The following is a 17,320-nucleotide window of genomic DNA, read 5'->3' on the forward strand; positions in this document are numbered from 1 at the left end:
AAGAGATTAAGGAAAGAAAATACACCTGTCCAGGCTCCTGACCTATTTCTAACGAAAGGATTAACTTCCACTGCCTCTAAAATATACTATTGTGCCTTCCCCCAGATCCTGTTCCAACATTAAAGGGGAATGTGGCTCTCATCCCTTCTCCACACATGAGAAATTATATCTAAAATACTTAAATTTAAGTAATTAATCCACACTTTGCAGTAAATTTAGGGAAGCTTTTTTAGGATATCAAGATAATTTCACTATCTGCAGCCTATGGAAAAGCATTTGCAGACTTCTGGAGGTGACCAGAATGAGATTTATGTCCCAGAATTTTATGGAGTTAATTTTTTCCTGCCTTCTTCATATCTTCCTGTTAATGTTACATTTTGTGTTTGGGATGCAGCTTCATCTAGAATAAGTACTTGTGATCCCCTGTAAATCTCTTTACATCATAATTTTTTTAGAGAGAAACCACGTGTGGTAAACAGACCTTGTTAAATTGCAACTTCCAATGAAGTTGGAAAATTGGCAATATTTCCAGGAATTTCACTGTAGCAGGTACTGTCAATTAGCACAGTTATAAAGTGTAAACAAACTGAAAATACAGGCCTAATCAATAAAAAAATTTCAAAAAATTAAAGACTGTGCATACTTGTTATGATCTTCCCACTGTTTTGCAAAAGAGGAGTTGTAGATTTAATTTGCCCCTACACTGCATGTGCCAGTGCCTGCTGGATTTTGAAAACAGGATAAAACAGAGTCTAATGAAAGAAGTTTCTTTCATTTCTCAAAACATGCAGTCTTAACTAACAAAACATAAATCCAAGCTAAGCCTCTGCTGACTGCAGAAAACAGCATTCTGAGCAAGTCCCATTCAGCTCAGAGTTTCTTTAGATTTCTTACAGTTTAGAGATAAAAACCAGTTTATTGATCAGTGATAGCTGTGTGATCTGTGTTTGTGCAGCAATTTCACCTCTGCTTTGCCTGGGTAAGATGGTGGTTAGGGACATAGTTTTATTTGACCAATCCTCAAATTCTGAAGGATACAGAGCTTTGGAAATTAGGATGTCTGTCTATCCCACCTAGGACATTTTTGGAGCATAGCAGTGAAAACCCACCCACAGTGTGCATCCCCCATGGAAGATATTTGCAGTTTGTGGGCAAGGAATCTGGATTCTCATTTCTATGCAGCTGTGATACTCAGGTTTGAGCTGTTCTGCCTCCTCAGCTACAAAAGCACACTTTCTAAGTATGTTTAAGAGACAATAAAACTTGCAGTGAAAGAAAATTTTATATGTGATTTAGTTTCTCAAATCAACATAAGCAATTATCATACTGAAATAACCTTAAGAGGTCAAAGAGGTTTTTAATATCATCAAAATACATTGCTGCAGTTTGCAGGCATGAAATATTTAATTGTCTATTTGATATTTTTTGGATCTTAACTGCATTATTCCCCTTTCTAGATTATTTCTGTCCTCCAGTGTATTTCTGAATACATCATTTGGACCTACAGGTGCTGCTCATGTGTTTTCAAAGAACAAACACTGTGAGTTTTCTTAGCAAAATCCATCAAGACAACCAAGGTTTTTCTAGGAATTCCACAGGGCCCACTTTACTGCCATTAGAAGCATTAATTAAAGTCTATAAAAGTCTGTAAGTTCCATTATTTGTTCTTAGATCTTCATCTTTCTAAGGTATGTGCACTCCTTACCACTTAGCTTTCTTAGGCAAGCAAATATGCTCCATGTCAGCACAAAATGGGATGTTTCCATTCATACATTCATTAATCATATAAAGAAAAGGGATTATTTTCTCATGCAAGTATGCAGAATGCATACTATTTCTATTTTCCAAATAAGTGTCACATAAAATCTCCTACCCATATCAGGAAAATATGTTTTAGCCCTGATGGAAAGTCCACCATACTCATGTTTTCAGAAATTTAGATTTTTCTATAGCAATGAAATTACAGGTGTTTATATTTAATATATTCTTCCAATTAAAATCTGATATGCTGGAGCCTGCCAGTTGAATGAAAACCTTTGCATGTTTAGAGAATTGAGAATATAATAAATATTCATTTGATCACTGTGTAACATTGAAAAGGACAGCTGGCTCAGGAAGGCTCATTTGCTTGGCCTACTGTCTATATCTGGTAACACTAGAAAACATTGCAAGAATTTATCTGCCAGAGGGTTTTAATAGATAGAGGTTTGATTTTTTTTTTCCCTTAACTGATACTTTTTGACATTTAGCTACTATATAGAGGGGAAAAACTGGAGAGTTGCTGTCTAAAAAACAGAGTTTCAACAGTTGTGTCTAGAAGGACTGAATAGATGTAAAAAAATTACTGGTGTAAATCAGAAAAGCTTTATATATGGTAATGTTTTCTTAGAATCCACTCTTTTTAGCTTGTGGGTCTTTCAAATGAGGAGAAATTATTTTCGTATTCAAAAAGCAAGAGGCTGGTAGATATATCAGTCTTGTTGAACTTATTCATCAATGGTCTGGGTGAAAGGACAGGGTGTACCCACAGCAAGTTAGCTGATGTTACAAAACTGGGAGGAGAGGCTGATCCACCTAAAGCTCTGCTGGCCAGACCTGGGCAGTCTGCAGAGTTGTGGGGACAGGAATTTAATGAAGTTCAAACAGACAAGTGCAAGGTCCTGCATTAAGGAAGGAATAAACCCAGGCACCAGCAGAGGCTGGGGCTGACTTGTGGAAAGCAGCTCTGGGGAGATGGACGTGGGGATCCTGCTGGACAGCAAGTGTCCATGAGCTGGCACTGTGTCCTTGTGGCCAAAAAGCACAGTGGTGTCCTGGGGAGCAGCAGGAAGAGCATTGCCAGCAGGCAGAGGGAGGTGGTCCTGTCCCTCTACCCAACCCTGGTGAGGCCACATCTGGGGTGCTGTGTCCAGTTCTGGGCTCCTCAGTCATGAAAGTCATGAAACGACTGGGGAGGGCCCAGTGAAGTGCTAAGGTGTGGTAGTAGGGTGGACCCAACAGGGGAATAATTAGCATTGACTCCATGACTGCAGAAGGCTGATCAATTTTTTTATTCTCTATCCTATATTATACTACACTAATTAAGAAGCTCTTAACCCTCACAGACAGTCCCATACAGCTTTGACCTCATTAGTCAATCAATCCAAACACCATCACCAGTGGCCACTTAAGAAATCACCCTTTGGTAAACAAATCTCCATAACACATTCCACATGTGCACAACAACAGGCGCAGCAAGTGGAGATAAGAATTGTTTCCTCATTCTTTTCTCTGAGCTTTCTCACAGCTCCCCAGGAAAATCCTGGGACAGCTTTGTAGAGAGACTGTAGGGGATATGGGATTGCCACACTAAGGGGGTGATTAGGGAACAGGAACATCTCTCTGAGAGGAAAGGCTGAGAGAGCTGGGCCTGTTCCACCTTGAGAAGAGGTGGCTGACAGGGGCTCATACCATTGCATACAAATATCTTGAGGGTGGGTGTCAAGAGAGTAGAGCCAAACAATGGGCATTTGGAAAAAACACAAAAAGTTCATTCTGAAAATCTTCTTTCCTCTGAGGATGACTGTGCACTGGACCAGGCCCCTGAAAGGTGGTGAAATTTCCTTTTCTGGAGATATTCAAAACCCTTGTCACAAAATTCTGTGCAACTTGCTGTGACTGAACCTCCTTTAGCAGGAGGTTAAACTATGTGATCTCCAGAGGTCCCTGCAAACACCTTTCTGTGTTTCTGTGATATATGGTGTTAGGAGCAGTGTCTGTACTCAGCAACTGCTCTGGGTTGGTGTGCAGCTGACCCAAGCATATGGACACTCAGGTATAATGACACAAAATTTGTTCTCTGTTCTGTGACATGCAGGTGTGGTAAGGATATTAATTTGAATCATGGAGAACAAAAGTGAGTGATTCTTATCAAATAAAAATATAGAGAAAAATGTAAGTTTCTGAAAGCAGACCTTATCCACTTTCTAAATGCAAAGATTTCCTTTAAATCATTTTGTCTTTAATTTTTTTAATTTAATTTCTCTTCAATGAGCTAAGTGCTGCTCATTGCATGATTAAATACATTCAGGGAAAGCCTCAGCTGCTACAGGCCAACTCTGTGTCAGTTTGTGCTGTAATGGTGTAAATATCTGAGCAAGATTTAGGAGGTGAGATTAATGACTTCAAATATCAGAGAAACTGTAGTGCACTCAGGATTCAAAGTCATGAAATTGTGAAAAATACAGTGCAGAAAAGTAACATTGTATTGCATTGTGAGATCTTTTGCATTGTAAGATCTTTTGTTAGATAAGGTTTCTGCAACATTGCTACTCTGCTAGATTATTTTGGGTCTGGGATTATACCCCTGTCTTGGAAGGATTTATTTTATCTTAAGGTAGATATCCAACTATATCACTCCTGAGTATCACATATTGCATTACTTGATAGTACTAGAAAAAAAGGCTGTATCTATTTTGGAGGGCTGTGTGGTTTGTATACATATAAATTCATTCTTACAAATTTCCCATATTTTCAACAGTTAAAAAATATGTATTAGTCCTTGTTTGCAGTAATTTTTCCCTTGCAGTCTCATTCATTGTATAGTCTAAGAGAACCTAGAAATCAATTGTTCTGCAAAGGGGCAGCTTGTTTTCTACTTTCACTTTTAGCAAAATTTGTGACTTTTTTTTAAAAAAAGGCACAAATCCAAGTCTTTCTGTATAGCCTGCTAATATTAAATGCTGCTCAGGTAACTCAGTGTTTTGAAATAAGTGGATCAGATTCTGTGCAAAGTCTCATCCAGGCACAGGCTTCCACTCTTTGATATATACATATGTTTGGAGAACAGCTTGTGGTGAATTGTTAAAAGAGGGATGAAATGTTCAGTAAAAATTTTTAAGGGCAGTAGGAAACATTTACCACTAGTCAGGCAATTTGGGACTTTCTTTAAAAGGTTACATCATTAAATGCTCTGCTCAGATAAAAATAAGACCCAGAAGATGCAATTTAAGAAAAAAAAAAGGTATTTTATGTTAACAAAACCCTAATTAAATGCCAGACATGGGAGGTTTCTTTCCAAGAAGAGACCAGCCACGCTGGGAGAGACTCAATAGCCACACAGCTCCTTGCTGTCCCTCAGCTGCGACCAGCAGCAGAGAGAACAGCACATACAGCAGACAAGACCTTTCCCAGGCATTGTGTCAGCTTTTACAGCCAAGGTTTTCTGATTTATTCAGAAATAATAATTTGTGTGTACACCCCTATAAATTGGTCTAATCCCTTTTTTAATCCTTTTCTGCCCCTCCAGAAGGTTGCCCCAAATTCTCTTTTGGAAGGTGTAGACAGCGAGTTCATGGACAATTCCTTTGAGCACAGGCTTCTTTTCTGCTTCTGACTTCCGTGCTCCCCTTCTCTGAATCTTTGTGACTTCATTGCTATGCTTTCTGAGATGAGGGTACTGAAGCAATTAGCAATACCAAGACTTTAGGTGCACAGCATTAAATAGCAATAGTTTGTTTCACTTGTTACTCTTTTAGAACTCTTAGTGTCATATTGACTGTTTTAATGAGTTTATGTTTTTAGACAAGTAGGCACACATTTCAAGGTCTCTTGAATGATAATAATTAATTTAGGGCTCATATCTGCTTAATCTTAGGCAGGGTTATTTTTTCCTTACTTGCATCATCTTGCATTTCTTTTCATGAGATCCCGTCTGCCACTTCTTTCAACCCACTTCCTACTGACAGTTTACAGCTCTTCCCCACTTGTTTTAGATGTGACCATTCTGAACAATAAAAATTCTCCATTATGGAAATTCACAGTTCATTTCCACCTTTGCTCCTTAGTTTTTACCTCATTAATCCCCTATGAGAGTTGTTCCTTCTTATCCCTTTGAAGTAAGTATTTCACTACCAAAGGCTCTCTCTAAAAACTGGAAGTTTTCTAACATATTTTAACATGGGGGTTTTTGTGAACAACCTACACATCAGATAATCTGCGTCCCTTAGAAGAATTCATGCTTGTAAAGAAAAAGCCCTAAAATCCTCTCCTCCCAAGGAAGCATTTGGGACCATGGCAGCCAGGATTTTCTGGCTTAGGAGGGAACTCAGGCAGAGTCCCACTGGGAAGAGAAGCAAAGAACAGAAAATCCTCAGGATAATATTATCCTGAGAGGGAAGGAGCCAGGAGATAAATGTCTCCTCATATTATCTAGAAATGTGCATGGACCAGATTCTGCTGCATGGCCATGAGCTCCTTTAGTAAGTCCCCAGATCTGCCCATAAAACCCTATAGAGCATAGCAGTGTAACCTTGAATCCAACAGAGATTCAGATTCCTTCTGCAAAATTTTCCCACCCCCTACTTTGCAGCAAGATCAAATGGCAACATATGGCACCAATACAGCCTGAGAAGAGGAACATCAAATCCCCAAATAGCAAAGTGGAGTAGAAAAGGTACCTTGACAGACACAAGTTTTCATCTGATGGTCACCTACTGTTGATCCTTTCATAACACAACAGAATGAATGGAGTTCAGGGATACCAAAACATTTAGAGTAGGTACCTTTATCAGGAAGGTGAGGACCTTTAGGCTTAAAGGGAAGAAGAAAAGAACACCAAGTTCCTCCTCTTTCTGCCTCCCTTCCTTTGTCTCAGGATTTGGATCTGAGCTGGATCTCGTGGCTCTCCCACCTCCAGCTTCAGTTTCAGCAGACATCTCAAACATGCAGACATCTGCTCTATTCACTTGGCAGGTACAAGAAGTCCAACAAAAAATTTTTCTGCCAAATTAATTGGACTTCCCACCCCCCACCCTCCCACACCCCTTACTAGTGAAATTACGTCTCTACTTAGGCTAGCAAAAACATCTTTAGGTATGGAAATGGCAAGCATGGAAACTTTAGTTGTGGCATCTCTACCATATTTGCCCTTCGTTCTTACTACCAAAATTCTTACTTTTTTACATAAGACAGTCTCATTTTTAGATCTCCACTGATATACAGTCAAGACATGACAATTTCAGACAGATCTTTTATTGCATTTGCCAGAAACAGGCAGATTTTAGTTTTAGTTTAAATGATTCTTGCTGATGCTTTAAGAATAGGTTTGTTGAAAAAAGCGCTTTGTAAACATAAACTGCTTAGGAGTCAAGTTACTTTTTTATTTATTTGCTCACTGATATGTATGTATGGCAGTTATATATCTTCATTAAGGGCAAAATAAACACAATTTTTTGTAGAAAGTGTAGCTATACATATTTAATATATTTTAAAACATAGAAATGTTTAGACATTGTAGCATAAATTCAGTGCTTATTTCCTAAGCAACAATGCATTTCTGAAGTCCATTTGCTGTGTCTGCGTTAGTAAAGTTGTGTTTTAATTTATATTCATGCCTGAACCATAGTGGTAAAGAAGAATGCACCTTGATTGTGGCTTGCACTTCAGAGTACTCAATATTTTCAATGTTCCAAAAATTAATTTTTAGCACTGTAAACAACATTTACATCCATACTAGAAACAAAAGTCATTTCGAGGTATGTCTTTCGTGACCTTATATCAGATGTGCAGTCTGTGTTAGTCACCATCAGTAAATGTTTATCAAGGTGCTGAGAAATTTCTTCTGCAGCAATGTATTCTGAACACATCTCCTGTTAGAGCTTTGGTTTATATGAGCATTGATAACCTAGATATTTCCAAAAAATGTGTTTGAACCATCTTTTGTTTCATTTTTCCAAGTTCTCTGTAGATAATTATATGTTAAGGTTATATTATTTTTGAAAAAAGAAGCGCACTGGTTTTAACACCAATTTAAAGGTGGATAGTGAGGCTGAGCTGCTTTGTGCTGTTTTCCAGGACTGAAGTGTGGGACTACAGAGGAATAATCAGACACCATTAGGATATTAATAGACTATATAGTCATTTAATTGTGATAAGCATATTTATGAGTACTTGGGAGAAAGAAAAATAGCATGCTCTTTGGGGAGCCTAGAGAAAATACTCAGCTGTAGTATATGCATTTAGTTAAAAACAGAAAATAATAGAGTAGAAACACTGGTCAAAAAATCAAGAACAATATTTGGAAAATTTAATGAAAATTGAGAGAAGAGACAAAACAAGAGCATGGATGGAGTAAACAGAAATGTGAAGAACCACAGAGGAGAGCAAAAGGAGAAGTTTTATTCTGTAGTGTTTTAAGAGGGCTGAGATCTTTAGATGTAGTACATGTCTATGTACTCATAGCTAGCTGTCAATTCAATTCTATTCATTTATTATTAATACCTAATTAGAGAGCTGCACATGTCAATAAATCTTCAGTATTATTTCTACTTATTCATAAACACATTTGGATGGAGGAGAACAATTCCATGTACCCCGGGCATTTTCAGTAACAATTTTTTGTATATAAAATAAATAATATTTTTGGTGCCTCTATTGCAAGATAAAAATAAAGAAATTATGTAAAACAGGAGGTGGGAGACAATTTATGACTGCTACTTATTGTATAAATTTATATCCTTTCCCTGTTTTAATGCCTTATTGTTTCCCTGATATGCTTATTAGGTTGTTTCATGCCAGGTTTGCAAAATAACTGAATTATAAACTTTGGACTTCATATGTATATGCCATGTGTACATATGCATCTGGATTTTGAATTTGTAGTGAAAAAACACAGCACTGTGTTACTGCAAATGGCATCACATAAGAATTTATATTCTTATATGCTTTTACACAAGATGCTTTTTAATTCCTATAAAACTTCCTTCTAAAATGAACTGATTTTCTTTCATTTGTGAACATCACCACTTGTTTCAGCACATGTTAACTGTGTCTATTGTCTCTTGTCTAGCTGTACCCCACAAAATCGGGCGGATAATTGATGGCAGCCCTGCGGATCGCTGTGCGAAACTTAAAGTTGGAGACCGGATCTTAGCTGTGAATGGCCAGTCTATTATTAACATGCCTCATGCAGATATTGTGAAGCTCATTAAAGATGCAGGTCTCAGTGTAACTCTTCGCATCATTCCTCAGGAGGGTAAGTCAATGGCCCTTAAAGACAGGAAGAAAATTTTAAGTAGCCTCCAATTAGCTTAAATTATGTCACCACTTGAAAGAGCATCTTTTGTTCTCCTTCCTCCGCTGTAACGTGCAGCACACCAGAATTATGAGCTTAGAACTGGCTCAGATAGGATCTGCATTCTTGGAAAGGTTTCCAGTTATGAAAGGGATATTTAAAGCGAACCTGGAGAAACCTGACAGAGAGAGAGAAAGAGGATATTAAGGTCTTTTGCAAGAATTGTCTTCTACATGGAAAAGCACTCTACAAGAGAGAGAAGTTTTGAGTTCATTCCTTTATATCTTGCTATAAGCCAAGCCAAAGTTTGACAAAGTGATTCACAAGAGACTGCAGTGGTTGTCACCAGGCATGTTCGGCCACCAGCTACGTGTGACAAAAAGTGATGTGAAGGAAGAGCTCAGATTTGGCAGTTTCCTCCATCACTATCACATAGTGATACATCACTGTAAATGCCCAAGGCAGGAAATAACTGAACCCTAAAATATCTCATTTTTAGGGTGAGGATAAGGGGATAGACTCATTATTCTGGTCATTGCTCCACATCTAATCAGTGAAGATCTTTTGATGTTGGTTCCTTGAGGTTTGGGGTTGATTTCAGGGCTTTTTTTAGTTTAACAATGTGCTGCACTGCTGCATGAATTGTACCACATTAACGAGACCATGTCTTTATATCTCAGCAACAAATACCAGTAGAGCTGGGAATGACACACAGAAAGTAATGGAATTACTTAATGATCCATGGCCCAGTTAGATGACCTTCACCTTATGCTGCTGCATCCAGCAAGGGGACAGGGAAATTGTCTGACACTGGTCACAGTCTGCAACTGAGAGAACTCATCTACTTTGTTAAATGAATTCAGTGAAGGGAAAAACACAAACATACACACATTTAGAATTCACTTCAATTAGCACCCTTATAATTACTGGAGGTCAGCTTTACAGGCATCTAAAACAAGTGTGTTACTTCATACAGTCCATGAAGTTTGTCTAAGCCTGTCTGGTATCCAGGTTAAATAACATCATTAATAGTTTAGTGTTAGAGATTGATACATTAAATTAGAAAGAAAGCAGAGGTGCAGCTGACTTGCAGTACTACAAGATGTTCTCAGGTGCTAGTGATGAGAAATTATCTGTGCCAAGGCACAGCTTCCCTGTGTGACTGTGTGACATTGGACACCTCATTTGCCTTCTGATACTAGCTTCTCAGCTTAGAAAAATTGGTAAAAAATCTAATACCTCTGTAATACACTTTCAGGTAAAAAATACCATATAAATGCAAAGCAGTTTTAGAAGCAGCTCATGGTTTGACCAGTTCATCCATAGTTATGAGAGTAATGTAGAAATGAGGGACAACATTTCCAATCTTCCTCTCTAAAACTTGCAATACAAAAGAGACTCACAGATGCAAAATGGGCAATTACAGCCTTAAGCATGGTAATTACACTGACAAGTATTGCTTATGCCTGCATGAGGAGTGTTTTAAGTGCAAATATACAAGCTTTTTTTGACAATTAATCCTAAATTGAAAATATTTTCAATAAAGTAGCCAAAAATTTTATAGTTGTGGGCATAAATTAGATAAGTAGAGAATGTACCCATGGGGGAAAACTCACATGTTAAAAGTTTAAAAATAAACCACATGAAAATTAAAACTAGATTCAAATGTAAAACTAGGCAAGATCTGTATCATGTGTAGCTCTTGCTGTTAGGGATGCTCAGCCATATGTGCGCGTCCATTTTGTTTGCTTTGCACCATGCCACACTGGCCTCACTCCTTCTGTTGCAAGGAGGAATAGCAAAAACATATTTGCCTTTGCTGTTGATAATGCAGGAACTTCAGCAGTGCTCTGTCCTCCTGTGGGCAGTCTTTCTCATTTATGCATCCTAATAGGTAATGGTGAACAGGACTGTGCTGGTGTGTTGGAAAAAATACACTTGATATGAGCTCAGTACAAAATGAGTCTCCCCCCAAGTCCAGCAGGAAGCCTGAATGAAGATTGACGTCTTTTATTTATAGCAAAGCAACAAAGCCATATTTCCTATGCCAATCTCTCTTTTTTGAATTTTGTGTTGTTTGGAAAGAATGATTCTGTTTTTCTGCACTGTTCCTATATGGAACCTCAGTCATTTGACATAACACAGTGAAATAAACTATCAGTTCAAATGGTTAGTCAGAATTTTTTTAGATTGGGTTTACTGTTTTACTGTTCACAGTCCCCAAAAATTTAAAGACAAAAAGTTCTTTATGAGCTCAAAGACAGCAGGACCTAATATGTTCCTAACACTAAACACCAGTGTTTTAGCTTTTGTGACAAGTCTGTCATCCCATTGGAGAAAACAGTAAAATGTTCATTCTCTCAAAATGAATTTTTTTCGAAATGGAAAGCATTTCAAATATCTTGTAGCTGTGCTAAGGCACATGAAGGACAGGGAGGTCATTCAGGACAGCCAGCACAGCTTTACCAAGAGTAAGTCCTGCCTGACCAACCTAGTGACCTTCTACAATGGAGGAACTACATCAGTGGACAACAATGGACAAAGGAGGATCTACAGGTCTCACCCATCTGGACATCTGCTAGGCCTTTGACATGGTAGCCCACAGCATCCTTCTCTCTAAACTGGAGAGAGATGAATTTGAGGAGAGGACTGTTCAGTGGATGAGCAGGTTGAGGGAGGTGATTCTGCCCCTCTACTCTGCTCTCATGAGACCTGGCCTGGAGTTCTGAATGCAGCTGTGGGATCCTCTGGACCTGTTGGAAGCAGTCCAAAGGAGGTCATGAAGGTGACCAGAGGGCTGGGGCACCTCTCCTATGAGGAAAGGCTGAGCAAATTGGTGTTGTTAAGCCTGGAGAAGACAAGGCTCCAAGGACACCTTATTCTGACCTTCAGTACTTAAAGGTGGCTTATAAGAAATATGGGGATAGACTTTTTAGCAGGGCCTGTTGTGGTAGCACAAGTGTTCTTACAGCTTTGAACTAAAAAAGGACAGATTCAGACAGGTATGAAAAAGAGTTGTTTTTTTTTTTTTATGATGAGAGTAATGAAACACTGGAACAAGTTGTCCAGAGAGGTGGTAGATGCCCCATCCTGGCATTCCTGTCAAAATTCAAGGCCAGGTTGGGCAGGGCTCTGAGCAGCTTGGTCTTGTTAAAGATATCCCTGTTCATTGCAGGGGGGTTGGACTAGACAATCTTAAAGTGTCATTCCAACCCAAGCTCTTCTGTGACTCTATGATTCTATCATTCCATCATTCTCTGATCTGTAATTCTATGCTTTAAAAGAATATGTGAAACGTGGAAGCAATTTCCCTTGTTCAATTGTGTTTTAAATAATGACAGTGTCAACCAGAATTATAGAAGTCACCAAGATTTCGGATCCCACAGACTATCAAAAGGAGACCATTAGGTTCAAATGTCTTAAAATCTAATTCTAGCCTGAGCGAGTAAAAGCGACAATGCATAAATTAGCCAACGTAGCGCGTGACCAAAAATTATCATTGTGTACCTTTGCCCTTTATTAAATGCTGCCCTGTGACAGGTGTTCCATCTCCATCTCCCCATGAAGCAGAGCTGAACAGCCCGGCCTCGGCGCCCAGCTCGGAGAAGCAGAGCCCGCTGGCGCAGCAGCACAGCCCCATGGCCCAGCAGAGCCCCCTGGCGCAGCAGAGCCCCGTGGCCCAGCACAGCCCCGTGGCACAGCCGCCACCTCCACAGCCCCTCCAGCCACAGGGACACGAAAACAGGTTCTGCACTTTCTCATTTCTTCTTTCTTTTTTTTTTTTTTTTTTTTTTTTTGCCACTTGTATGTTAGTCTGGAGTCAGGAAGAATTTGTTTTATGGTGGGTTTAATCTCTGGTGTATCATTTACCAGCCAATTTCTCGCGTGTAATTTATGCAAATTTATCTATAATGGAAATCAAATGGTAGGGGGACAGAAATTTTGTGGCCAGCTGTATTAAATGCTGTTTATAGAAAAAGCACACACAGGCTGTGGGATGATACAAGTTGCTGTGACCTCCAATCAACACTATTTAGTCTTTGTATTATTTTTTAGCATGTTAAACAAGGCTGATTACACTCACTGTCTTTATGCTAATCTTCTGTAACCAACACATATCATCAAGATCCTCTTCCCCAAATGATGCTAGCTACAGGATTGCAACTTTTCTCTTCTGAAAATACTTGAGTTCACTTGTGATTCAGACACTACACCCTCTAATTCTCCTTGCTTAACAGATGTAGTACTTTCACTTGCCCAAAATTATTTTCTTTCAATTAGTCATACAAGGAAAATTACTTTGCCTTATATTTAATTGAGTACTTTCTCCAAAAGTGATCACCTCCTAGAAGACATATGTTTCTGACAAAATTCAATATGAAGTTTTGACAAAAGTCATTTAGTGCTACTGGAAGTCACTATTAAATATCTGTTAAAGTGGGAATTTTCAGATGGGAGCAGCAAACGATATTAATCAAAGTTTCAGAAAGAAATTCTGTAATAATTTTACTGAAAAGTGTAAGCTCTAATTGCTCATGTCACCATTTACATATTCAGCAAAAATTACAGTGCCTCCATCTGTGAATGAAAACATCATCTACTGATATGCAGCTGTGGCCATATATTGGGCACCTGCCTAGAGATGACTCTTTTTTTAGGAAAAGGTCAACTCTTGCTAGTTCACACAGTATTATTTTTCACTAGATTTCATAAGCTAGATTACAGCTTGTTTGTATAGCCACATACATTGTTTCTTTACCAAAATAAGATTTCAAAACTCTTAGGAGTGATAGGAGTATTAACTAGGCTTTTTTACTTCCAGTATTAAGGCTTAGTATCACAAGATGCCTCACATTAAGTTTTTCCTCTATCTTCTTTTTACAGGATCATGATACTGAGTAAAGAAAGTAAGAGGCTTGCATGTATGCATGCAGGTCTTACTAATCATGGCATCAGTCTATTTTAACCTTCTCAGAAAGTCAAAGGGAAATAGTTCTGATTTTTTTGTGTTCGGTTAGACATTCAGATTATTAAAACTACTGTGTTGTAAGATTAGCCATAATTTCATTGTAACAACATTAATAAATTAATGAAACTTTGAAACATATCAGACAATTTGAAACATTTAGATTCAGATTACCTTTGTATATATAAATCAAGATAATCAAAATCAATGCTGTCACTTTTCCAGAGTGTAATTTTCAAAATCTCTTTCAAAGTCTTATGTGTCTCCGTGTCTGTATGTGTCTATGAACAGACACGGTCACTTGGTTGACTGAAAACTTCCAGTCCATTATTAATGCAGAATTTGAAATGTCTATTTCCTGTACAGGAAAGAAATGTTTCCTTTGGCAACTAGGGAAGAGTGTAAGAACATTCACTCTGTGAACGTTTTTATTCAAATATAACCTAAACCATTATTACAGAATTACCTTGCTGAAAGCGTTCAGGCCTTTCTTTGTGCCTCTTTAGCACACCACATGGCTGAGGTAGGGAAGTTTGCCATTAGGAATGTTCTTTACTTCACCCTGAAGTGCCATTGTGTGCTGATTTCCATGTGCTAAGGGAAATTCCCATCTGAATAAAGTAAATAAGTAGCTACTGTATCTCAGAAAGTCACATTTTCTTTCAAATTTTAGGACCCACCTCCTTGTAACCATTTACCAGCTAAAGCGATATTTTACTTGTTATTAATTCCTCATAACCAAATTTATTTTCTTTCCACCTTATGTTATTTCTGTGCATAACTACTGACATGAATTTACTGACATAGCTTTTAGCCACATAGCCTTCTAGGGAGTGTATAATAAAAATAATACACACTGTAATAACAGATCTTATATCAAAGGATAGCTTTCATTGAAGAGCTAACAGCTAAGACAAAGAATTTATCCTTTTTTAACCTTAAGAAGCTCACAATAATACTTTATGTCAATGAAAGGGGATATACACTGGACTGATATTCCACTTATTCTGTAGAAATATTAATTTTGGAAAAAAGCACTTTATAAACTCAGTGAATTATTTTTTAGTAAGTATAATGGGTGTTTTCACATGCCGTTTCATCTTCAAAATAAGTAAAGTGGGAGTCAAGATGTTTTTCCTATTCCTGTCCCTTTGAGTCCAATTCTGATCTCACTGATACAAGCTGGAAAATAGCACAGTATGACCTGAGGGAAAATTGCTTATGCCCATGTTTCAAAAGCGCTCACTGTTTTCAGTTGCCTCAACTATTTACCCCTGAGAGTTTTGCCTCCCTGTGAAAATTTGTTCCGTGTAATTTTGCAGCCGGGCAGCTGGGTCTCACTGCTCACTCCCTATTGCATGCAATGCAAATTCCTAATGAGGCCTGCTGCTCTCTGAAACTGAACCACTGTTGCCTCCCTCAGCTACAGGTCAGAAGTAAAAGCCAGGCAGGATGTGAAGCCCGACATCCGGCAGCCGCCGTTCACGGACTACAGGCAATCCTCCACGGACTACCGGCAGCCCCCGCTGGACTACCGGCACCCGCCGGTGATGGACTACCAGCAGCCACCACCCCTGGACTACAGGCAGCCCCCGCTGATGGACTACAGGCAGCACTCCCCCGACACCCGGCAGTACCCCCTGGCCGAGTACAGGCAGCCCCAGGTACGGGCAGGGCTTGGGAAGGATGGAAGTTTGACAAGTGTCACAGATGTGTGTGCGTGGCAGAAAGATTTTTTTGAATGTAGAATGTGAAGAAGGAATAGAAATAAAAGCAAGTTTTGATATAGGAGAAGAATTGCTGAGACAGTCTTACTGGATAACCAAGGAGGCAAAGGGTGTGTTAGTTAGAAGGGGTTTTTATGGCTTAGAGCAAAGGATAAACCCACCTCAAACAAGATGTTTTTACCAAGCAGAAATATAGCACAGGCAAACAAGTCAGCAAAGTTGCAAGTAGTAAAAAGATCTCCGAATTTTCCACTGCAAGAAAACTGTAAAACACCTTCCAGCTTAAACTGTAATGTACTGACTTTTAGCGATTGGAGAATAGTAACATGAACATGGTAATTATGGTAGTTATGATAGGCTATAGATAAAAGTTAAGGTGTAGATTGGTTCCATCTGTTAAGATGCTCAGCAAAGAAAAGTACGTAATGCATTGTAACCCAAACTAAGGGTCTCCAGGCCTGCCTGCAGCTGGAGCTGACAGCTGTGGGCACAGGCTCTGCCACCCATGGCCCTGGAGTGCTGTAACATCTTGGATGGAATAAATTGCATTTTGGAGAGCTGCCTGGAGTCCCACATCCCTCATTTTGGCTCTTGCAGGCAGACACACCCAGAGCACCCCTACCCACACAGAATGCTGCAGGGTCTGTAGGGACAGGTCGTGGATGCTGGTAAGGAAGATGCCACTATGGAAAGAAAAGTCGCATTAAAGGGTTTTACTCTGAGTTACTACTCCTCTGTAGAGGAAATTACTTCCAAACCATTAGTATTTATGTATTAATGTGTGTGATCTGAAAATTAACATTACATTTATAATTGTGTGACTGTAATGTTAAATTAATGCAATTTTTAGGGTACTGGAGTGTTGAAATAAAAATTCGAACATAAATAGCCTTTTCATAAGCAGAGGACTTTTTTCATTCTTGTCATGTATTCATTCATCAGACAGTGGGTGTTCTTAGGTCCAACTGCATTTCTACAGCATTCTTGAAAATTAAGATTTTTATCTAATCAGAATAAATAAATAAAGGAATGAAATTCTGACTGATAAAATTAAATTTCTGTTGGTAATACTCTGGATGAGTAGAAACTAGCCCATGCAACTAGTTTCTTTGACATCAAGCATGATCTGACAAATTCAAAGCGATGATGAGTTAGATGAAGAGTTATGGTACCTTGGACAAGACTCCTCTGATGACAGATATTTACTGACAGTTTTGAAGGTTGAGGATTTAGCTGAAAGTTCAGACTTTAAAAAAGACCTTCCTTTCTCCTTACATAAAATCAGGAAAAACAGAGGTCAAAAAGTATTAAACAGAAGACTGCAAACTTCTGGATGCCATATGCTGGAACCATGTATAGGTGGTTTGTATGTCCATATTTTCAAAACCAGACACAACCATTTCAAGAAAAATGCTGAAATTCCTAAATGGGATCCAGAGAAAGCTATGAAAATATTGTGCATTTCAGTATCTCTATCCCCATGTGCATACCTTATAAGATGCTTCTTAGCATCTACAGAGATGCTTGGGTTGGCTCTTTCCCAGCATCCCCAGTTTAATTCTGTAATCAGTAGAC

At 38.7% G+C, this 17,320-nt stretch overlaps 1 protein-coding gene across 12 annotated transcripts in view; it reads left to right on the forward strand.

Annotated features, from left to right (window-relative positions):
• MAGI2 (membrane associated guanylate kinase, WW and PDZ domain containing 2) overlaps positions 1–17,320 on the forward strand; it is a 702,246-nt gene that overhangs the window by 643,392 nt on the left and 41,534 nt on the right. For 8 of the 12 annotated variants that reach the window (XM_054273695.1, XM_054273675.1, XM_054273666.1 and 5 more), the window contains 3 exons: positions 8,828–9,013; positions 12,620–12,797; positions 15,442–15,682. In XM_054273695.1, coding sequence (XP_054129670.1) covers positions 8,828–9,013; positions 12,620–12,797; positions 15,442–15,682 — 605 coding nt within the window. The remainder of the gene's footprint in view (positions 1–8,827; positions 9,014–12,619; positions 12,798–15,441; positions 15,683–17,320) is intronic. The other 4 variants (XM_054273685.1, XM_054273706.1, XM_054273614.1 and 1 more) reach the window with 1 other exon arrangement.

The sequence above is a fragment of the Melozone crissalis genome, unplaced genomic scaffold (genome assembly GCF_028551555.1).
Source record: "Melozone crissalis strain CALT ecotype California unplaced genomic scaffold, PUWL_Pcris_2 ptg000004l_1, whole genome shotgun sequence".
In the NCBI taxonomy this organism is placed as follows: domain Eukaryota; kingdom Metazoa; phylum Chordata; class Aves; order Passeriformes; family Passerellidae; genus Melozone; species Melozone crissalis.